Source organism: Leuresthes tenuis, unplaced genomic scaffold (assembly GCF_036924035.1).
Source record: "Leuresthes tenuis unplaced genomic scaffold, fLeuTen1.0.hap1 SCAF_18, whole genome shotgun sequence".
Lineage (NCBI taxonomy): Eukaryota > Metazoa > Chordata > Actinopteri > Atheriniformes > Atherinopsidae > Leuresthes > Leuresthes tenuis.
This window is the reverse complement of record NW_027325372.1, coordinates 21,297,462-21,321,606: the sequence shown is the minus strand read 5'-3', so window position 1 is coordinate 21,321,606 and position 24,145 is coordinate 21,297,462. Positions and strand designations below refer to the sequence as shown.

Here is a 24,145-nt window from a genome sequence, read left to right as displayed (position 1 = left end):
ATGTGTTAGATGACGACTGGGTTGAGAGCTGACGCTGATGTGTTAATTAAACTTCTTCGAAGGCCTACAGAGTTGTTTTTACCTCCTCTAATTGCTGACAGCATAATAAGAAGTTGCTCGAGGTACCATACAAAAGCCTTTTCATTTATCTCGTCCCTGCAGTTTTAGAGCCAAAGAACCTTGCTTTTGCTCATTGGTATCATTGTGTAGGATGTTGTCATGGCAGCATGTACCTATCATTCATTTTCCAACTTGATTAAAGGCCAGCCTCATGCTAATCTAGCACTATGGAATTTTGAAGATGGAGTTGGTTAATGAGGTGTTAAGCCGCTCACACTGGGCATTTTTCCCTAAACACCAGCTGCATTTATTGTGTAAATGTGACATTTAGACTGCTTTAGCATAAAGCTGAGGGAGGTTCGTCGTCGGGCAGGGATAATTTAATGATGTTTCTGTCCCAAGTGTTGTTTTTGCCATTAAGAAAAAAAGAAAAGAAAAAGGAGGAAAAAAAACCTACTGACTCCTTTGCTGGTTCAGCCAAAGCTTGTCTGTTATGTTTTGAAAGCTTTAGATTTTGCAATAACGCCTTCTTATCTGAAATGTCAGCCATATTTTCAGGTGCTCGATCAAAGACCCGATCTTAGTCTTTTTTGGGACATTCTCACTCGTTTTCAGTCCAGTTCTTTCACCTGACCAGTGAACCTTTGAAGCGTTAAAAAAAAGCCATTTATCTCAACAGTGGAACCAGTGCTGTGTACACATGACCGACATTATGGCAAAGAACCACCTAAAATTTCATTTTTTCCTCCTACAGAACCCTGTTCTTTCTCACATGCATGTGTAAAGTATAGTACAGTACAGAGTGGCTCCTTGTCACCCTGTCACTCAGTGTGTGGAAGTCCTCTCTACATGCTGTTGTCGGCGTGTAGAATTTGTGATTTTCGACTTGATTTAGCTCCCACTAAAACATGGAAACCTCTCATCCTTGCAAGCACAGCCAACTCCTCCCTCATCATCTTTTGACAAGTAAAGAAATTGACTCATAGGAAGAATCTTTTGTAGCTACAATGTATTTCAAATGTCATCTTCCTGGGACGGCCTTGGCTAAAGGGCAGTCTGTGACATTCTTAAACACTGTAGATCTTAAGGGGCACTGGGAAAGGACCAGACTTAATTGGCTGGAGCAAGGAAAGACATCTGAGTCAGGTAGACAGCCTCACATTTAAATGTCACCGCTGGTTACACGATGGTATGTCAGTTTACCTGGAGCCACATGTGCAGAGTTCCCCGTCAAAGAAAACAGCGTTGTACCGACTGGGTGACCTTTCTTTAAAACAACCGTTCCCTTGTTGGCTCACTGGTGGCTCACGTGTTGTTAGTCTGGCCGTTGCAGTCATTTGTCAGAGGACTTGTCAATTCATGAGAGGATTTAAGTGCACTTCACACCAGTCTTCTTTTCTTTCTTTTTTTTTGTGCCTTTTTTTCCTTCTACAAGTGACAAGATAATGCAGGAGTTGCTCCGTCATTAGTGTCAAATCAAGACGGGCTCCGTAGCGATACTCTGTTTGTTTTTCCGTTAGAGCGGCTGGTGAGTTCGTTCCATTTAACATCGGCACACAGAACAACAGCGGTAAACTTTAATGGCAGGGCAGCATGAAATGGAACAGATCAGATGAACACAATCTGCTCAACTACAGCAAATTTCTTCTGTGGTTTGTTCTTAAGCACACCTTGGTTATCTCAGAAGTGCCAGTACTCCACAAAACAGCCTTGTCCTCCCCCGAGGGAGTCGTCCATCAAATCAAAATGATTTAAACTCTGCTGATGATCATTGCAGCCAGTGGGAATACCATTGCATGCAACCCTTAAACAGTTAGTGGTGTCGTACAACAGTGGTGCTCAGTGAAGCTTTAAAGAACACATTGGTTGTTTTAGAGGACATTACTTTTCTCACCATTTTTAATCAGCGCATTGCATGTGATAAAGTGCAAAAAAAAAAAAAAAATAACATGCATATGTGCCCGAAGGAAGTTGCCACTGGCAGAAAAAGATTTTTAGTCGGCAGTGTGACAAATTTAACAGTCTGCATGGCAGCAGATCGCTTTAACGTGCCTTCTTTTGTTTCCAGCAGAGTGCGGTCGTATTTTGGGTCCGACACCACAGGTGGCAAAATTACCAGCAGTGCTGTTTGTAAGAATGTCTTTTTTTCCACCCTAACCTGAGTCCATATAGCTTTACAGCTCTCCAGAGTTTCAGAAGCTGAGTTTCTTTCACTCACTTTCTGGAGCATCTTGTTACAAAACCTTGTGTGATTCAACTGATCGACTGGGATATTTGTTGCCAACCAAGGGATTCATGGACCACGGACGACACCTGGTCAGATTGTTTCCTGATGTTTCTATGTGCCGTGTTTGTACACCTGGAAAATTCACAAAGCAAAGCCTAAAAGAAGATAAAAGTCTGGATGTTTGATCGTAGTTCGAATAGGGATTTGTCGGTGAAGTTAAGATTTGTCCTCATATTTTTTTGTTTTACTCCAAGTTTTGTAAAGAAAACCGTAAGCGCAGATGAAATTATAGTTTAGAATCCACTGTGCTACCATTTTATTTGCGAACACAGTCAGGAGACATTACCTCCTTCTTTTATAACATTGAAAATACACTTCAGTTGTAAACCAAGATTAAAAAGGCAGGTGAGGACTGAGATGTAAGCATCCATTAAAATGTAAAAAAAAAAAATCAACTTAATTTGAATACATTTGCAGCAAACATTCGGTCACTTTCTGTGCATATTTCACTTGCAGAATAGACATGTTATCGATTCTCTAAGGTTGTCTTCACTAGCTAACAGTTAACCCCTCATTCAAAAATACTGACCAGAGCGAGAATTACTACACTTTTATTTACCATAAAATGCAAATGCACTGCAGTTACTGACTATAAAAGGGGAGAGAAATAGTTTGTCATGGCCACTGGTTGTCACAGAATCGTACAAGAACTACTCTTACTCAGAAAACGAACATTCTGGACACTGAGCATTCACTGCATATCCACAGTTGTGAGCCTGGATTCCAGTTGTCTCTCTAAATGACATAAATCCACTTTTTAGAATTATGTCAAAAAGCTTCTCTTCATTTTAGATGTGTTTTACACTTCAGGAAGACTGCAGACTTTCCATTTCTGTCTCTCTGCTGATGCAGAATCTTTCACTTCTCCATCGTGATGCATCTCGGAAGCGAGAATTTTCCACACTTCTAATCTTATGCGTCAGCAAATCTGAGGAGGCACCTGCCAGCTCGTGACTCGGTTGAGTCAAAGGAGACACCTTGGACAAATGCGGCCTCGTTGGATCTGTCAGGACTCTCTTTAGTTCTTTGCTCTGGGATGAAATGGCATCACAACCACATACAGTAGCGTTATGTTATAAGGTTCCTCCGGTATCACACTGTTTTTTGTTGTTATAGGGAAAAGGCTTAAACTCCTGCATGATGGAGCTTTTTAAACCCTCTCTGTGAAGCCCTTTTTTCTTTAATTTGCTGTTTTTGTCTTCATTTGTATAACCCCTCGCATCCCTGAAAGAGACCTCTCTGATAAAAGAGGATGATTATGAAATGCCGGGTCTGTTTTTCTCTTCACTTTGAGCCATTTCTCGCTGCCTCCTGATATCGAGTCACTGCTCTGACAGTAAAATAAATTGCGCCGGGCTACTTAAAAGTGTAAATAAATTGCGCTTTTACCACTAATTAATCAATTTAGCGTGATTGTGCCTCACAAAGTGAAAAAGTTATTTAAAACCCAATAGTTTTAGGCTGCATTAGCGAGCCGCCGGCGTACTTCTGCGGTGTCAGATAAGGATTTGGACTCGGATGGTGCCGGGACATGCATGACGCTGCACAGACACGGCTCATTAAGGCCGGGATATCAGGAGGTCTTGCCCATTCATCACTCACTGTGATCCCATCTCTTTCTCTGCCTGCCGGTATCGATCACCTCCTTTCTGGGTGAGCTGTAGAGAGAGGAAGAGTTTCTGCACGAGTCTGTGGAATGTTCAGCCTTACTAAGGATTTTTTCCTCTTCTTCTTTATGATGGATGTAGACCGGCATTTCTTGTTTGTTTGGGTTATTTATAACCAGTCCAAGCCCTTATTATCACGTCTGTTTTGGTTTTTACCTGGTCCTCTTCCAGCGGAGCCACAGGTTAAATGTATATATTGAAGTTCAGACTGAAGTGCATAAACGTCTTTATTGCTCTGTGGCAACAGAGTTGCACCTGTAATTACAGCCTCATTGTGAAGAATGAAGCAGTCCCAGTACGGCTTCCACACATATAAAATGACTCGCGATGTGTAAGATTTCACACGGCTGATAATGAGTTTTCTTGTGATTTAAAACCTTCATTAGATTTGAAATTTTACTGTAAAATCCCAAGTTTACTTTTGCTCTGGTGCAATTTCTCCTCCCCAGCTGACCAGACTGGTCGGGCCTGATGTTTGTTTTTCTTGTCATTTCCGAGTTTGTCAGCACAAATGGGAATCCTTCTGAATGTAGCAGTGCTGGGATGATAACTGTACTCGACTGGAGTACATGAGAATTAAACATGACAGCCAATCCTTTCTGTCTCTGTGAATGCAAAAAAAACCCAAAACAACTTGGTCTCTTGATCTGATGTTAACGTTACTGTTTTCGTGCTTATTCCTCAGAAGACATTCAAACACAGTTCCCCTCATCACCTCATACACGTTAACAACAGATGAAATGTTTCAGTTATATGTCAGAAGCCACAAAGTTTGTCACACATTACAGTCGACAGTGCTTTGCTTTACTTTACCTAACAGAGCATTTTTGCTTAATGATGACTTAAATGTGCAAGCTGCTAACATTCCAATAATGTTGCAACTTTTACATTGCCTCACGGTGCTGATTCTGGTTGCAGTCTCCAGTTGAAAAGCAAAGAGTAAAGACTTCATATGCTGCCTCTACTCGCTTGTTACGTTCCACTCTTGTTCAAGCTGGCTGAAAGGAAGTCATATTTATCTCCCTGTCAGGGTTTACAGATCAGACTGTTTGTCCCTCTTACATCACTGCTACCCATGATGTTGCATCAGCAACTGTGGCAGACTGCGAGTAAAAATATTTTCTCTAATATGATCAAAATAAAGTATTCCCAATTCTTTGTATTATTCGTTGTATTAGTCTTTTTTAAAAAGGAACTAAGAAAAAAAACAAAAAAAGGGACAAAAGTCCTCTGGACAAGCACGAAATGAGTCAAGATTTCACAAAGATGCAACATGTCATTTTAAACATTTATCGTAATCTTAAATCCAGTAGAGCCAACCAAGGCGAGATCCTCATCTGTCACCTAAGCTGAGTGTGTGCTGCTGTCCATGGTGCTGAAGTCTGTTTTATTGCCTCAGTTCACCAAGCAGCTGGTAAAAAGTCATCAGATCAGGGTTATTTGGTCAATTAAGTTAACCATCATGCAGATGCAACCAGCAAATTAGCTCTCACCATCTTCTGTGCCTAAACTATACCCACATTGAGTATGCTTTCTGCTGCAGAACCTGGCAGCTTCACAGAAATCTCTCCTTTGACTGTGACAACATCTGCCCGTCTAGTCCCAGTTCAAAGAATTCAAGCGTCCATTTCAGTGTCATTTCCTCAGGAATATATCTGAGGATTCAAAAACATACGTGATTCATCGGAAAAACTTTCTGAAATCCGAAGGCTCCCTGAGGCAGTGTATTGTTTTTTTCACAGCCTTGCATAACTCTCCTCGACTAACCTCATCTGCTGTGTGGCACGTCTTTTCTGAGGCGGTGGTGGGGGGGAAAAAAGCCAGCACTTTCCTGTGTGTGGATACTCTTAAGAATAGTGCTTCTGAAAAGCACTTTAGCTCTCCCTCATGTAGGAGGAGCAGGTAGAAGCAGAGTGAGAAATGTGAATTCATGCTGAGATTGTTCCCCACTCTTATCAGTAGCTTGATTTGGCTTTTGAGCCGACAAACAAATGAGGTAAATGTGGATATGAGCTGACTGCTGTTGGAGGCTTTTATGCTACTGATTCACAGCTCGCAACACTTTATAATCTTTATTTAATCTTTTATGGTACAATCGACTAAAAACCACCATGCTTTTACACCAGCTTATGTAAACTATTAAAATAATTGGATTTCTTTCCTGCCCCTGTTTTTCTTCTTGCTGTGGCCACCTGCAGGTGAAGATAATCCTTAGGGTAGGGTCCCTGTGCTGCCACCAGACTCCTTTTAAAATAAACCAGCGTTGGGCAGGACAATGAGAGCTGATTGGCCCGATGGAAATGTGTTGCGCTCTCTCTGCGGGTCCCTGCCTCACCTGTTCTGCTGCTGTGTATTTCTTTTAGTTGTATTACTGTGTCCCCTCTAAGGCCGATGTTTCCCTTTACAGTCAGACCACAGTGGAACCTGTGCTCCTCAAAATGGTTTCCGATTTCAGAACTGATTTTTGAATAATAATTTTGTGATATTAACTGAAAGCGTGCCCCTGCTAATTTAAAGTTAAGATAATGCAAGATAATGCGATTTCACATAATGCAAATTTGTTTATTGGATTCACGATTCACTTAAAAATGAATTCTCTGTCCAAGCCCACTTTGTGCAAAGAATGCAGACGGCAGCCGTTGTCTGGTCATGAGTTAATGATGGAATTGGGCCATCAACCAGTTTATAGCACAACTTTGATGTTAAAATCTGCTTTGATTCGTATCAGTTAGTCTTCGCACCCCTTGGCTTTAGTGGTTCCTTGAAGATTCTTCTTTAAGAAACTAGTCCATTAACGAGAAATGAAGCTAAAACGACTGCATGTGTATGTCTTGTTTTGTCATTACTTAGGAGTTAAGAACATCAACATCTAGAAAAGCCTTTATGTAAATTGCATTTTAGCTTTAACAGACCTCATTCTGGCAAAATACATTTAGTACAAAGTAAAGTGTAAGAACAGGGACTTAATCAAAGCTCCGTGTAATGGCCTCCAATTTTCTGGAAGTTGGCGTCGGCTCCGCTGAAACTCATTGCTCAGGGCAGCAGCCACTCACTGCTCTCACAGCACCAGCTCCTCTTAATTGCTGGCTTTCATTTGAAAGTAATGGACCCTCGGCTACTTTTGCAGTAGATGAGACTTTGAGTGTCTCAGTCACACCTCCGGCTGAATTTACAGTACAGGCTTGTTCATAAGAAATTTAAAATGAGTTTTTCCTGTCCTATTTAAATATGTCAGTTCATGTCGGCCGCATTTTACACTGATGAGCCAAAACATTATGTCCGCTCTCAGATGAAGTGAATCATGCCGTTTCGGGTCTGCGTTATATAAGAATGCAGCTGAACGGTTGAGTCCTGTTGCCATCATGCTGGTGGCTGAGGAAATGTAAAGCAGCAAAGACTTGGCTGATTTTGACAAGTGAAGGTGTCGACTGAGCTGCGAGTGTTTTTTAAACTGTGAGACTTGTGGGGGGCTTCAGGTCAGGAGTGCTGAGCACCTACTCACCGAGCTCCAGACAGGAACAAACAATGCTCAATCGAACTTTTCTCTCATCTTCAAACAGATTAATGATCACAGGAAACCACAGGAAAGTTGCACACAGAGCCTAACACAATAGTTTCAAAACTCAGTCATTTGGTTAAGAATAGCTTGTATGCCCTGGAATTGCACTTGTACGTGCAGCTTGCAGTAGTGAGATGAAAAGCCTGCCTCTAGACCAGCTTTGGGGGTGCAGCATGAAAAGTTTCATGTAGAGCTCTTTGCTCGATCTTTGATTACAACCAAGACAAAGGATGCAATGAGAAGTAAGCCTCACTGTTTGTGAACATTTATTATAGTTCCATTTTAATTTTATGTGTTCCTTTTTAAAAGCTGATAACAACCAGCCTCAGTGGCCATATATAATACATATATATGGCTACTGAGGTATTTGTCAGTGGCAGACAGATCAGGTATTTGCAATGACTTTGCAAGCATTTTTGGCTCTTATTTTCTTTGAAAATGCACAAATATCGTCCATTTGCTAATAATCTATACTGCTAAATGATGCTGCATGCTGTAGCCAAATTATATAACGCCGGCACACAAGGCACCAACAATATATATTTATAGCAGACACACGTAGCGTGATGTGATAAGATATAAGGATTTATCCGAAAGTTCTCACTGTCTGAATAAGCCTTATTTAACCTCGTTTTAGGGCACCACCTTCAATCGAAGGAAAAGACAGAATCTTACGATTCTGGTATGTTAAATTAACAATCAATTATTAATTAATAACTAATAAATTCCAGTCTCATATAGTCGCTACTCGTGAATTCTCGTTTTGTTGGACTCACACGTGCGTAAAGAACACATACACAAAAGCCGGTTGATTTTATATATGTATATATATGAACTATTTATTAAAATGATATAAACAAAGACATGAACCTTAAGACAACAGGAGAAAATGCATTGAATATGGATGATTATATAAGAAACACTTAGTGAATTGAAAAGAACTAAGGGGAGGGGATGGATGGATACCGGAATCATTCAAATAGTCGCGTTGTGTTACTATTTGAATTTAAAAGCTAACAACTTGGGTTGATTTATCATTTTAACAGCGAATTCTCTCGACACCCACCGCATACCGTCTGAAATGTAAGAACAGGGCAGATCTTACGGTTAGGTCAGCTCCGAACCACAGGTCATCGCCAGCGGGTCCCACTGGGTCTCTCTCGGTTCTGCGTCTCGCGGTCTTCGTTGTGGTTGACTTGCAGGGACTGGACCGGTTGCTTTCCTGCGCCGGAGAATAAGCCTTCCTTCTGGTGGCTTGAAGACGAACGGGTGGGGTGTCGGAATTCACGCAAATAATGATAAAACTGTCCAAGGGTCGAGTTGGTTTTGGTTGCTGACCAACTCTGATGAGGTGAACTTAAATTCACAAAAGATTGACAAAAAGGTTTACAAGCTGAACGCTGGCTCCTTTTTCTGATCAAAAATAGGTGAGGAGGCTGCAGCAGCAGAGTTTAAAACGTGCTATAGAGAGGAGACAGGATGACGGACGAACAAAAACGCAAAATGTATCTTTCTACTACATTCTTCTCTTTCTGTCTTTGTTCGGACCTTCTTCTTCCATCTCATCTTCCTCTCCTGCCATTTTCAAAGACTCTCCGCCAGACTCTCATTCCATCAATTCGAGCTCTCTGCTCTTCATCTTCTCTACTGATCTGGACCTTCAATATTCTCTTTCAATATTCCGTCCATATTCTGTTCAAGAACTTATGCGATCTTATGCCATGACTGGACAATAACTAACTTTTCCTCGCGGGTTCCGGGGTTTGATTCGCGGAAGCGGGGCATGACGTAGGCCTACGCTACACTTTCAGCCCATGGTATGCCTGAAACTGTTGTGACGTCTGCCTGGGCGTATTTTGTAAGGCGACCTGCAAGGAGGTTTGCGTCAAAGCAATTCCACTCCTGCATTCCTCCGTCTCATAAACATTTGTTCAGAGGATTCTAAAACACCATAACTTGTTAAGATATAAAGGGAAATATATAGCATAAACTTAGGATATAAAGACATAAAAACAACATAACATAACATAACATAACATAACATAACATAACATAACATAACATAACATAACATAACATAACATAACACAACATAACATAACATAACATGATGGTTATGAGTCTCAAAATTCAGATGGATATCTGTAAAGTTATGAAGTATGAATAACAAACCAACCAATGTTATTTGTGTTATAGTTGTTGTTATCTGTGTTAAACACAGAATACAATAAAAAACAGCTGAAGCATTGGTTAATAGTTGCATTATTTCATATAAATGTCACATGTCATATGCAAGTTGTTGATTAGTTTGGGTTTAACTATTCAGTTCTATGAACCGCTCGGGGGCAATGTGGCTCCATAGGATGATTAGTGATTTTCCAAAATAATAATATCTTCCGTATCGTTCCACGTAGGATCATGAAAAAGGTATTAAAATGCAGCTTGTGATATCACTGAGAACATGAAAGAACTTGTACAAAGATACAAAGCACATTTGATACAGTTTCAAGATTCAGTTAAAAAGTGATTCTGGGTGAGATCCTTTTGAGAGCTCCATGCTGCAACTGTCTCTGGCTTGAATCAGAGTCAGGGCAAACTGTCACCATTGTTTACTTTGAACCCTATATGGTCGGAGGGTCCTGTTCTGGTTTGCCCCAATACTCTCCTAAGAGGGTCCGTTGTTTGTTCAGCTTAGTTAGCACTAAGCTATTAATGCATTTATCTAAATTTATGGCACAGGTCTGTGGAAAGAGGGGCTGAGAAAACTCCCCCAAAATGCTTTTGTGGGCAAAGGTGGTTGTAAATTTCTCTTCTTTGATGTAGAATCCCCCATCTGGTATTTCCACACTGACCATCCCCACAAAAGAATGTTGCAGTCATTTAAAATCTTAAGTTTGTATTAAATTCCACACTTGAGTTCGCTACAATGCTCTGGACAGTTTGAAACACTACAAAAGAGGATAAAATCATGTTTCAGCCTCAGTGTGAGCTGTTAAGCAGTTTAAACATCAGCTATCTGGGTTCAGCCTTTAGTCAGTGCCGTCTAAAAATACTTTCCTAGCAAGCTGAATTTCTGTCTTTTTGCCACAGAGATTTACACAAATAGCAGGGAAGTGAGATCCGATCGTAAGTGGTCACTTGAGACGAATTCTAATGCCACGGGGAAACTTGTACCACGTGTGAGCAGTGGTCGTTCAAAGTTTGTCAATATAGTCATCTTCAGGTTTTCATACATCCTAAGAGAGTGTGCAGCAAAAAATATTATACAAGGCCAACGGAATGTTCCACTAATATATAAGATATATGTGCCTGGTAAAAGCAGTGAATTTGATTTTAACAGGCAGACACTCTGTGTATCAACTCCATAAGTTGCCTCTATGGAAGTGGTCCATCAGCAAAGATCACTTCAAGAACAAAGTGCGTAATAGTCTGCAAGGACACAAAGACAACTCCAGGTAACATGTAAGCAGCTAAAGGCATCTTTAATGTTGGCCGATGTTAATGCTCACGTGTTAACCATCAGAAAGGCGCTGAACTTGGTTGGTGTGCATGGCAGGGTTACAAGCAGAAAGTGGTTCTTCTTGCTTCTTGCAGCGTCCGGGAAACTGTGTGGTGGTAGTATCATGGTCGGGGCCAGGCTTCCCTCATCACCAGGGTCAGGACGCCAACAAACTGCTTGATTATAGAAGTGAATTTTAAAGGAATATGTCAGGAAATCTGTCATTGAACTGAATCAGAACAGACAGTGGGTCATAAAGAAAACTGCAATGGAAACTCTACCTCCTTTTTTTTTGTCTCTGTTCAGCTCTTTTCACACTTATATTTTCCAGACAGAAAAATAGAGCCCATCTTTAATCCTGTCGCGCAGGTAAGGCTTAAGAAATTGTTAGTTTGATATAGTTATGACGCAATTTTGTTGGATATAGTTATGATGTCCCAATTTAAAAACAAGACAAAAAGCTGTTTGTTCTGAGAATAGAATATTAAACCGTGTTTTTCTGCCATTTAGGGGACAAACAAAACTCATTTAACAGTTTTATTTGGATCTTGCCTTCTATTTTACTGATGCCCTACAGGTCAGTCTCAATCAAATTTGAGTCGGCAAATGAAGATGGAGAATGGAACGACTAACAATGGCCTAATGTGCTTTTTGTCCAGTTCAGCCTTACTTTGAGTACCCTCATCTTCTATCTTTGCCAAGCCAGTCTGTGGCTGTCCAAATTACCAGCAGCATGGCTGTAATGGACCTGGCTTGTTGCCAGTACTGATCCTGTTTCCAGCCCCAAGGGAACATCCCTCCTCATTAATCCCAGTTCTCCCAAAGCTATACGTTTCTAATGAGTCACAGGAGAGAACGTTGCACGTTTGCTTTGGCTATACTTATTTGCATTGATCAGAAAGCTGTCAATGGGCTAACATTGTGACCATTGGCTTCATAAATAAGCAGCTGCTGAGAGAAAAGACAACTGATGAGCAGCTGATTTCACCTCCGGTGTTTGGAAGGGTTTTTCCCACCGGACAGATTTACTTTGGGTTTCTTTTCCCTCTGTGAAAGGTTTCCACGGGGTTGAAACCTGAAGTGGTGATTTTGTGAGACCACCTCAAATGTCATTTCTTCCCTGTGGAGTGGATGGAAAAAGCAACAACACGCATTGAAGGGTTCTTCCATCCAACACAGCAGCTTTCCATGTCAGCCGTTGGGACTCCTCACAGCATTTGGTTTCTGTTAATTTTCTTTTCTTTATTTTGGTCATTTAGATTAGTGGTTTGTTAATTAGTGCACTATTTCATATTGATATAGCTGGCAGACTCCAACTGTTGGATCATTTCACCTTTTGTTTGTTTTGGCTCTTTGTCGGGCTGTAGACTAAATCAGAAGCCTCTGGTGATACTGAGTGACGCAAAAGAACCTAAAACAGGTTGTCACAGTATTATTTGCATCGCAGAGTCACCTTTAGCTAACGGAAGCTTGCAAAACATCCAAGGTCGGCTCACTAAACTTTATGTTTGTTGCTATGTGCGTGTATCCACTTTGAAGTTTTATTTTTAGGTATTTATGTAAGATTATATATTAGAAAAAAAAACTTTCACCAACTTACCAACATCTTCTTTTTACCAACCTTGAAAATATTCAGTCATATTTATACACATGAACATAGGGTCTCTGTCTTTTCATCAAACGTTAGGCCCCAAAAAGGAGGCAAATGTTTGATCTATTGATTGAAATTCTACTACCTATTTCCTTTGAAAATCTTAAATCAGCCTTGTAATCATTAGCCTCAAGTATGATTATTTTTCAAGATTTCAGGAAAGTACATAACCTAAGATTATTTAAGTGGGGGAAACCACTTTGCAGATACATAATAATACATAAATGCATAATTGATATACATGGTAAATTAAGCTAACCGGCTAATGCATTTGGCCTCTTGTTTATTGTTCTTACTGCACACCGCAGCATTTATAGCCGGAAGAGAAAAAGTTAGAAATCTCATCAGCACCAGGAAGTAGCGCTAAAAGCCACATACAAGGACGTTGTTACATGTACTGTGTGTGTTCAAGCTGGTTTGTCAGTGTTTAGATGTACACCAAAAATAAGCTCACAAAAGCTCCCTTTCGAAACAAAACCAAATATAGGTGGACGACATCTTAGGCGAGGAGAGCGACAACGAGAGTGAGGGCCGAGGGAGGGAGAGGCCGGGTAACGAGGATGAAGAGCAGGAGCAGCGGAAGGAGCAGCCGGCAGCTGGACAGACGGCAGGAGGGGGACTCGGTCCTCAGCCGCAGAGCGTGGACGAGAGACTTCAGACGCCTTCGGGTGACGCCCGTGTGTCCCATGGTGTCCCGAGGTGAGGCGCTGCTGTTTCCATGTCATAGCTTTTCTCACCTCAGCACTTTTCAGCCCTCAACCACAGCTACACCAACACCTCTCATCGAGTAAAATGTCAAAGATGTGAAAAAACTGATCCCAAATATTTACTAGTTGTTGCTATTATCCGTTATCAGTGTCTCTTCCATCAAGGCACACTATTCACATATTGAATCAAATCCTACAGGTGACAGTGATGCTCAACTAAACCTTCCAAATAAGCTGAATATTCTTATGTCTTATTTCTCCACCGACTGTTATCTTTACACATCACTTCATCAGCAAGGCTATGCTGAAAGCCAGACGGTCTGGTATGTTGCCATGGAAACTAATTCCAAACAGACAGCAGGCATTTGAAGATTTCAGAACATAATTATGAGAATCTCCTGCTGCCGAAGAACAGGCCGAGCTGTCAGTCTGCCAGGACTCGATCTGTCACGACCGACTATTTTGCTTTCTTTGGAGCGTTCTGACCAAAAGTAAAATTTCAGAGTTAGGATCAGGATCTCGCTGCATTTGCACAACTCTCAGGAATTCTGACATTCCTGGGTGTTGTTACATGCACAGCCTGCCCCATCGTGTTGGATGGCATGCTGCCGTAGTTTTGGGCACAGACATCTTTTTTTGGATGTTCGGAGCTCTGCGATAGCTGTAAGAGGACAGAGCTTTGCTTTTTTTCTGCAGAATGGATAAACAACATGAATTAGTTGTCTGTGATCATCCCCCCCATCTCTGCTTTATCAGAATCAGCCGTACTGTACGTGCACATGTACACAGACATTTCATGTGACTCTAGTCTCATTGCACATTAAAGATAAAGATTAAAAAAGTGAGGAAGAATGTCTGCAGTTAGACTTATCCCAGTCAGTTAGAAATATTACAAATTACAGTGATCTAAGGATTACAATGTATACAAGTGAATTGTCCACTATATGTGCTGCATATGTGAAGTGTTCGGTGCATGACCAGGTACAGATTTAATCGTTGAAAGAAGTTGTTTTTGAATCTGTGTATTTCAATATTCATATTCTGTAACACCGACGAGAGGTCAGAAGCTGCAACATGTGTTTCCCAAAGTGTGAGGGGCCTGCAGAGATTTCATCAGCCCTTTTCCTGACTTTGGAAGGTTTTTTTTATACAGCAGGAGTGTAGAAATTTGAAAGGTGCAGCATGTGTGCGCTGCAACGTGGGGAAACAAAAATCATTATCGCAAACACTGACGTGAATCTGATTTGATGTGTAACATCACAAACTCATGGTGGGTTGTCTGCAGTGGCAAAGCTGCACAGACACTTGTTTATATGAATATTACATGAGTGACTCACTCAATGTGTTACACTACCTAACCTTTAAAATCACCACAGAATAGTGAAGTTACTTCATGTAGATATTACTTAGTCCTAAGGTTACAGGAAGGTAAGGAAAATGAAGCTGTTTGTCTTTTTAACAGTTAGGTTGCACTACATGCTGCCAAGAAATGAAATATTGCTGTGACAGTTCTTCCAATATTGCTCGGCTCTAGTAAATCATTGCTGAGCACATACACTGTCCACTCTGTTTACTTTGTTCATGGTGTTAAACTTTGAAGACCTGCATTTTGTGATGAATTTGCTCAACGTTTCAGTGCATTTACACACGAAAGATGAATAGCTTTTGATTCAAGCAAGATACACAAGACCTGTTTATATTTTGGATGTAAATCCTATGCTTTTGCATGGTTGGCCCGAATCTTTACAGCTTTGCTGGCATCAGAATACTTTCTGTCTGTATAAACCTTCAGATGTACGAGTGCTTAGAGATCCCGGAGTAATCCACATGCTCTCTCCTTATAACAAATAATGTCTCACTGGTCTTTTTCGACATATGTGTGTGTCAAAGTTTTAAAATTGACAACACAAACTTTTTCTTATGTTCTTTATAGGGCATCTTTCTTCATATAAGTTTGCTGTATAAATTTTGTTTAGTGTAATATAAACTGGAGGATATAGAACTAGAGTATAGGAGTGATAAAACTAGGTCCAGTTAGCAGTCTAAAGAGAAATAAGGATAGTTGAGGGAATCTAATCTTGCATGTCTTAACCCTCCAACCATGAGCCCCCATGTCCAAAATATCCTCCACCTTTATTCCAAGCTTCATTGACACCATGATTGTCTGTGTTTAAACTGCAGTCCTGCACAAGTGCCTGCTGGCAAAAAAAATCGGGCACAAAAATCAGCAGCGTGGCACCTCCCTACAGGGTTATGCTGAGCTGTGAAGAATGTAAGTGATGCTAAAACAAGTAGAAAATATTTGTTTTAATTCTCTGTTCCTCTGCTTTGTTCACACAGTCGCCTCACACCACTCATTCATTCTCTGACTTGCTCAATGAAAGCTTTTTTCTTTCACACCTCCCCCTTTAGCTGCGTTTTCATCCAGATATATATCTTTGATTTTAAGTAAAATTTTTAGAAGAAAATGCAAATATATTGGATATTTGTTTCTATCCAATACTGTTCTGCTATTATCAAAGTAGTAGGTAGCATCAATTTATTTATTTATTTATTTTACCAGAACTGCAGAAGAAGAGGGTGCAAAAATCAAGTGTAGCTTTTGCATTAGTCCACTGCAGCTTTATGCAGACTTGGGTTACTGACTGTCAGAGCCTAGAACACTTTGTGTTTTTCTCCACCTACATTGAGTCTGAACCCTCTCTGCATTTGACTCTGAATGGCTCTGGCTCAGTATTTATGGCTGTTCAGACATGTCAGTCCATCTGTCACCTGGTCTGGCACCTTTGGTTGCTGCTAATGAGTCATGCCCAGAATACACCATCCACAGTGTTGTTTACTTGCGCTTGAAAACCTTTAGAGGTCCACCTCCAGTCGTTGCAGTGGTGCAGAAGAGCAGCGCCTTATTAAACAGCCTGACACACCGGGGAAGGGTGTAAATTTGATTCTGATCGCTGTGTGGACACAAATTGGCAGGTGGGTGTTCGGTGGAGGTCTCCACAGAAAGACACTGGTGACATAGTTATATAATGGAACCTTGCACTAACTCCTGCGATACCATGACAACTCTCTGGTTGTAAAGAATGTTCAGCTCACGAGGATATGTTGTATGCACTAGTCATTACACTATAATTTCTGCTCTGATATCTTTTAAATTAGCTTCAGCCTCAGTTTTTGAACTTCAGATAGAATTTTATGAATTTTAATGTATCAAAAACAATGGGTCTGAAAAGGAAATTAAGTTCTAACATGGTTCAAAAGCAGGGAAGACCAGCCAGCCATTTTTTTTTATTCTGCAGTATCATTTAGGCAAAATTGACTGCTAAAGAGAATGAAAAAATAAGCCTTCAACTAAAAAAAAATACTTGCTGTCAACTTTATGATTTTTAATCATAGCCAGTTCTTTTTAATCTGTTCACAATTATGAACAAGAAAAAACATCAAATGATTATCGCTTATAAATAATTTAATGTGTAAATGTAAAGTGTCCTCCTTAAAGCAGCACTGGAGAAGTTTGTGAACCTTAAAACTGTGTATTTCTGGCTCATCTTGATTGCACACTGGCATTCATTGTGCACATTGCCGTGCCTGAAACTGCCCTGGAGAACTGAAGGTTCAGAAGACACACTTCACGACTTTGGTCTCCAGTCCAGCAACAAACTGTATAGCAAACAACTAGATAACAAGACACTTTTGCCGTAAAACTGTACATTTAAAGGGAAAAAGAGAGAGAAAGCTAAAGGAAGGGAGAGGAAGACGAGCCAAGCGTGAGACAGAACGTTGTAAATATCAAACAGGCTTTAACTCGCTGGAGAGTTCAGAGGAATCTTGTCGCTTTACTGTTTAGTGGCTTCAGGTGGGGTCTTTGCCAGCCTCTCAATGACAACAGATTCACATGTATGGCTGTGCATGTGCTGGGTTCAGATTGAGAATTTAATTATTATTTTTTGTTATGATCACACAGCTGTAGAGGAAGGCGGGAGCAAAAACATTCCAGACTCTATTGTACTCTTTTAACAGCGGCAACATAATATGAGATGTCAATCTTTGGAAACCTTTGCAATTCATTGGAAAGCTCTTAGACATGCAAACTGACTCCTGTGCATGCAAACGTCTTATCTTGGGTACTATCTTCAGGAAGAACTGTGAGGCTTAACGCAGTTTGTAAGTGCTGAGGAGAAAGAAACCCCGGAGACTTGCTCTTACTGTCTGCCAGACTGCGTTAATGTAATTACCGTCTGACAGGCTAAAGGATCACACTGTGTTGCTGCCCGGTGGGCCATCAGATAGTTAAACTTTTCTCCAAGAGTTCATATAGATGTTTCCTGATTTAGACTGGACTCCCTGGGACCTTCAGTCCTCCTGGAGCTGGCATAAGAGTTGCCATTGTGTCAGCCTCCATCCCTGGCTCCACAGTTTCCTTTATTTGGTACAAAATAGGCTCACATCTGTTGCTAAGATACTGTGGCAATGTGAGTGTCTCTGTTTTGTTCTCACCATCTTTCAGGATTTCTTCCTGCCTGCGTCTCTTATTTATGTCTGAAGTGAAAACACTGCAGCTCTTATTACTGTTCTTTTCAAGCCTTCTGCTGCCATCCATCGAACCACATGCACCAAAATGCCACCACCGCATCAGTTTAGTTTAGGCAGCAGGGTGGGCCGTTTGAGATAAATCAATAATTAGCTTCAGTGAAGAGGGGTCAGAGGTCATCTATATCAGCAGGAGTAGTGCATCACTGTTTTAAAGTATATTTTGATGTTGTGGCTGTTGGAATGGGGGTTTAGGAATTAATAATATCATCATCTTTATCTGTTCACTCTCAATCAAGGAGCTGTTGGTGACTCTGCAGCGGCCGAAACAACGTGAATTGAAAGTGTCATCTATATATAGAAAGGACCTTTTTCATTTTTATCCTGCTGAGCATCAAAATGGAAGTCTGTCCCACATCTGACAGCTTTATCAGCTTTAACTTTGCAGCGGTTTATGAGTCTTGATACAATAGCCTGTCGTCAGGGAGACAGAGCCAGCTCAGACTCAGTGTGCGAGTTTGTTTTGAGAGACAGTTCGTAGATACATTAGTTTCGGAGAAATTTTCTTTGCTATCCCAAAGAGACATAAAACAGCCACAAACAGTTCAAACGATCTCCAAAAAATGCAAAAAAAGAGAAAACGTAACAAAGATAAAGACACAAAACAACGGCAAAGAGTCAAAAGAATGTTAAAGACTCCCACGAGACTGCAAAGGCTACAAAGATGGGTACAACTACTGCAAATACACACAAACAATACCACTGACATTCTAAACAGTCACAAATACACATAAGACCACTATAAAGAGACAAAACAACTAAAAAGGATTACATAACAACCTACGAAAGCTTTAATCAAATGCCAAGAGATGGAAAACACCAGGGCACTCTAAACAACTTTTATTCCTAGTTTTGTCGCCAAGGAAGACTCACAGTCCCAGACTTTAAAGAAGGGAAATCTATCCGTGGTCTAGAAGCAGGGTACATCCTGAACTGTGCATCGTTAGTTCTTTACAGGGTGAACAGAGAGAGACGACCACGCACAAAACCAAAACAGGCACATTCAGAGTCCATATAGAAAAGATTCAGTAAAGGATTGAAAAACTGCACCACTTTAAAGCCCCTAAGGGAAAAAATAATCCCAGAAAGATTCCCAGAACTGCGGATTGCCTGAAATAGCCCCTCTCATTTGGCAGCTCTATTCTGCAAACTGACTGGCTTATTCTCTCTAACTGGCCCCCGTTTTAGCAACACAGTGGGTTGTCCCAAATATTGATTGTTGACAGTTGGGTTAAATGGCTGATGATTGATGGCTAACTCGGCGTGAACATTGTGTGGCAAAGGGGCTGAATGTCTTGCAGTGATGCTGGCAGCATTTAACAGAAACATCAGCTTTCAAATATCTCTCGACTGCTCCTCAGAGTCCGACAGTTTAGATGCCATTTTTACATATATGTGACTCCAAAAAAAAGTGTGGAATATATAGGTTGTTAGGCTGCCTTTACACTGTATTTCCCTTACAAAAAAGTGAGGAATGTTAGGATTTAATTTAACCTGGAATTTTCAAAAGCCTGTCAAACTCGTGCACATTTTTACTGATAAAATGATTCATCAGGATCACTTTTGGCTTACGTGATGCTGCCTTAGCTGCACCTCTGTATGTTTTCTTTTTTTTAAATTTAAGCATGAATGACTTATGAAACCATTGAGTGCATGTGGGAATTCAGCATGATGCCCGGCAAAGTCGTTGCTAATGTGTTTTGAGCATAAATGCTTCCATTACTGTCTCATGTAATTAACTGCACAGCAAAGGCTGGGTCAACTTGTTCAGTCAAAATCAGCCTTGAACCAGCTCAACCCCCGGCTGATGCAACTTTCTGTTCTGTATGGAATCTGTTTGTTTTAAAGCTTTGAATGTGAGGAAACTCACCGGTATGATGTTACATCAGCTCTCCTGTGGATGTGTTAGTGATTTGAATCCTTTTGAGTCTCTCTGTAGCACCATGGTTGGGATGAGTATTTATCTTTTTAACCCGCTTGGTCCAGGCGGTGCAGGCACATTTTCAGGCCACCGCTGTAACGCACATGTGTTCGTCGGACAGTCTAGTTGGATTTTTTTAACCTTAAACAGTGTTACATTTTTCACATCACAGCCACTGTATATTCTTCTTTATTTGCTTTGATCCTCTACTTTATTTATTTATTTTACACATCTCCAAATGGAATTTTAAAAAATGCACCACATAACAAGACATTTTCTTCAAGTATTTTCAATTTTTCATTACAGGGGGGAAAAACAGATGCCCCAGTTAATGAAAACAGAGGGATGCAACAAGGCGCTGTACTGGTGTCAGAAAGTCTAGTAATACCTCTCTATTTTTTTATGCTGATACCAGTGGAAGACGTCTGGCTGTGTGCTCTTGCTAGCTTTAACCTTAACCACTTTGCTTTTGGTAGCTTTATCTAATTTGTCATTGTGGCGAAGCTGCTTCAAGTGTCGGACTAATCTTGTTGTTTTCAGTGTTTTGTTAGCTCTGTGGCTAATTTCCACCATACAGATACAGATATATCGACTCTAAGCTCCATCATGATGCGTATGTTAAAGATTCTACATGGATGCAGTGGCAGGACACAGCAGATTTAAGGAATACAATCAGCCCGAGTAATCCCTAATGAATTATCTGAATGGACCAGATTTCTGTGAGTTGGATCTGCTCATCACCACTTATAGTCATGGATGCTTCCCTATATCCTTGCCCGTCTCCTGCATCGGGTGTTAGGGGCATAAACATTTAAACCCCACTTCCAAAAAACATGGAAAACTTCACATTTTCAACATTTAACATGTAACATTCACACAGTGACATGAACTGCGTGCATAACTGACAGTTCTCCTTTTTAGGAAGCGCTAACAGCTGTTGCACATTTTATAAGTCCCGTAAAAGGTTAAATCAGCATCTGCTCTGATTGGTCGGCCACAATGGCCTGATCAGGCTCCGCCCAGCGTTTCGTATTAGCTCTACTGTAATCCAGAGTTCTTTAATCCTTCCTTCCTGCAGGACGAGCTATCAACGTTTTTAATTTTTTCCAAGAGACCACAAAGTCCTGATTAAATACCATTAAGGATAACTAAGGGCAGATATGTGTGTTTAGGGCACATAAATCATGCCTGGATTATCATTTTAAACCCTCACAGCGAGTTAATGCAGCTTATTTCACTGGCCTAATAAACAGTAATAGCTGATCAGATAAACAATCTTTTTTTGCTTCTTCCCCCTCTGGTAACATTGGCATGTAAACACTCAGAGCAGCTTTTCAGAGGTGTTACATTGACACATGCAGAAGCCATGGAAAATCTAACGCTGCCGGCTTCATCCTTCAGCTAAAATGATGGTTTCCTGTCAATTTAACGAAGGCGACATTTATGCTAATGTCCCTCATTTCCTTAGTGAGACGCGACAGGACATTTATGTAATTGGCTGCGTGTTCAAGCAATATTTGGCACGGAGACAAAGAGAGAGCGGCGGTAATTTGAACCAACAATTTCACAGGTCGATTTCATCAGTCCTGTTTTACAATATTCGAGAACGCATAGGCCCACAGTGACGAGGCATCAGATAGGGACTCGGCTACGTAAAGGTGCTCAAAAGCTGTTTGTTTGCCTTTGTCCTCCTCTTTCTTCTCTGTCAGGAAATGAGATCAGTCTCTCCGAGCTGGTTTTGTTTCTCATGCATGAAACCGGCTTGCTGGTGTTGGGTTGGAGGGTTTGATCGTGCCAGGCTGCTGTTGTTGCTCCCATCAGGATTTTTGTGTCCTGTGGCAGAGGAAGGAGAGAGAAGGATCTGCTGATACCGATCTCGTGGTGAATTTAAAGTCTTTGATTTCTCGTGTAGCATTTCTTTGCTAATGTACTGTTTTAATACTGTCCCATTAACAGTGGATAAGTATGAAATGGGCCGGTGAGAAGGTGTCAGGATTTGACAGCAGCTGATTTATCATGAGGCTCTTTAAACCACAGCAGCCTGTTCTTGGTTGTTAGGAACAGCTCAGAGCTTGAAAAATATTGTTTCCTTGTCATAAATATGTGTATTGAATAGAAATAAGTCACATTTCATGAAAGAAAAAACAACACACCAGGTAAACAATGGATTATACTGAGGCAGTTAAAGCATTTTCTTGGGACTTGGTCATGTTTTCCATTTTGTGCCACTTAAATATACTGCGTGCACTCATATGGGTGTAATGTTACTGTGCAGCTACAGATATAGGACTATCTGTCTATTTCAACTCCAAGCGGTTTGACTGGATTTTTCAGATATTCCTAAATAAAAAACTGTGCTAACCAAGTTCGTTTAGTGTTGAATGAAGAACTATAAATGGACTGAAAACACACACAAAAGCGCAGACATCCTTTGCAAGGCTCGAGAAGCTTTTGTTCCACTGATGATGTTTCTATTCGAAATGAATTAAAAGTGTGAGATGAAACCTACCTCTTCAAACTACTTTTCCAGAAAACGTCAGTTTTCCAGTCTGTTTTGGCTGATTACTGTCTCCTTCACATGGAGAAGTGACCCCTGTTTGACCCTTCCCCAGGGCAATCTTAGCACTAAGCCTGCTCATAGTTGGGTATACTGTCATTATGAGAAATTCAGAAGTCATTTATTAGATTAATTCATTCTATGAGCCGTCTTCAGTTCCTCCCTTTCATCAGTGGATATGCTGTTGCTCCACTAGAACTATATTCTACCTATAGAGAAGACTCACAGCAAATGGTGTATTCGTGTTTGAGAGTTTTTGTGCGAAACGGGGTCAAGCTTTGGGATTTATTCCCATCTTCTGCTACAACTTTATTACCAACAATAACACAAGTTAAAGTAACAAATCCAACTGGTCGATGGATTTTTGCCACTTGTTTTTATTTCCCTTTTTTCTAGCAGGCTGGATTCATTTCTGAAGAGGAGTTTGGGGGTATTTTCATGTTTTTTAGCCTTGGTGACAGACAATCGAACATGTGTAGTTTCTCAAACACTCCTGCGTAGTTATTTAATCTGAAATGACATCCTGTATTTCAGCAAAGTCACCACTCTTCTCATATTTTGACACCAGTCTCTAAAGATGTTCTTCCTCTCTCCTGATCTTTATCAGCTCAGTGTGGAAATTGGGTTTAATGTGAAACTGGAGGAGGTTGAAATCACGACGTGTCCATTTCAGAACCTGTGGGGGGAGGGTATTTAGAAATGAAGTATTTAGAATTAGCGTCATGCATTGCGTAAATGGCTTTTAAAATCTTTTTATATTTGTAACATTTAGAACATAAAGAAAAAAACTCTATTTCCCAGGTTTATGGCACAGGCATAAAGATGAGGACTGCTAAGCAAAATGTGGAACACTAATCAAAAGAATTAAAAAAAAAACAATAGAAACGGAAGCAAGGACTGAAGTCTACACCAAAATAACAGCAAGGCATTCTTTCAAGAATCACGGTCATTTCTGAAGTTTAGACGAGATCACTATCAATTTTCAGCCATCATGAGTCCAAAAATATTTCCTACGGACCAGTCCCAACCTCCGCTGAGCTAACAATGGACCCCTAATATGCTTTCTTTGTTATTACATTTAACCAGGATGTTAAAGAACACATTTTTCCCCCTTTTTTCACAAGCTGACGTTTTTCCTTGTCTTAATGAAACATCTGTGGCGCACTTTGGCCAAAAATATCAACGATACAGTGCCACTGCACCCTTTTAAGCTATTGGAGTTATAGCTCTTCTCAGAGCAGTCTATTCTGGTGCTTGGCGTGACCCAATTGACTCCCTTTCACACCTCACTTAAACAGGATCTGACTCTTTAGAGATCAGTAGTAGCATTCAGGAAGCCTTGAAGCACATTGTTGCACAAACACCAAACTGATTACTTAAAAGGCAAACTTTGATTTCTTTCATCTGCAGTTTGGCCATGGACAGCTGGTACCGATCCATCTTGGAGACACAATTTTCACAACTCCTGTTGAAGTGACTCAGGAACGCAACCAAAACGTAAAAAAACGCCCGTCCAAAATGACTTCCTGTGACACATATCGGCTCGCTAAGCACAGGACATCGCTGGTTGTCCCTTTTCTGATTTGCTAAAGGTTTAAAGGCTGATGCTTATAACCTCAGCCAGTGGAAGGCAGATGGCCTTACTTC

At 40.7% G+C, this 24,145-nt stretch overlaps 1 protein-coding gene across 3 annotated transcripts in view; it reads left to right on the top strand.

Moving 5' to 3' along the window:
• ctdp1 (CTD (carboxy-terminal domain, RNA polymerase II, polypeptide A) phosphatase, subunit 1) overlaps positions 1-24,145 on the top strand; it is a 64,344-nt gene that overhangs the window by 17,559 nt on the left and 22,640 nt on the right. For 2 of the 3 annotated variants that reach the window (XM_072370959.1, XM_072370958.1), the window contains exon 12: positions 13,211-13,422. In XM_072370959.1, coding sequence (XP_072227060.1) covers positions 13,211-13,422 — 212 coding nt within the window. Of the gene's footprint in view, positions 1-13,210; positions 13,423-16,292; positions 16,407-24,145 lie in introns of all 3 variants that reach the window. The other variant, XM_072370957.1, reaches the window with a different exon arrangement.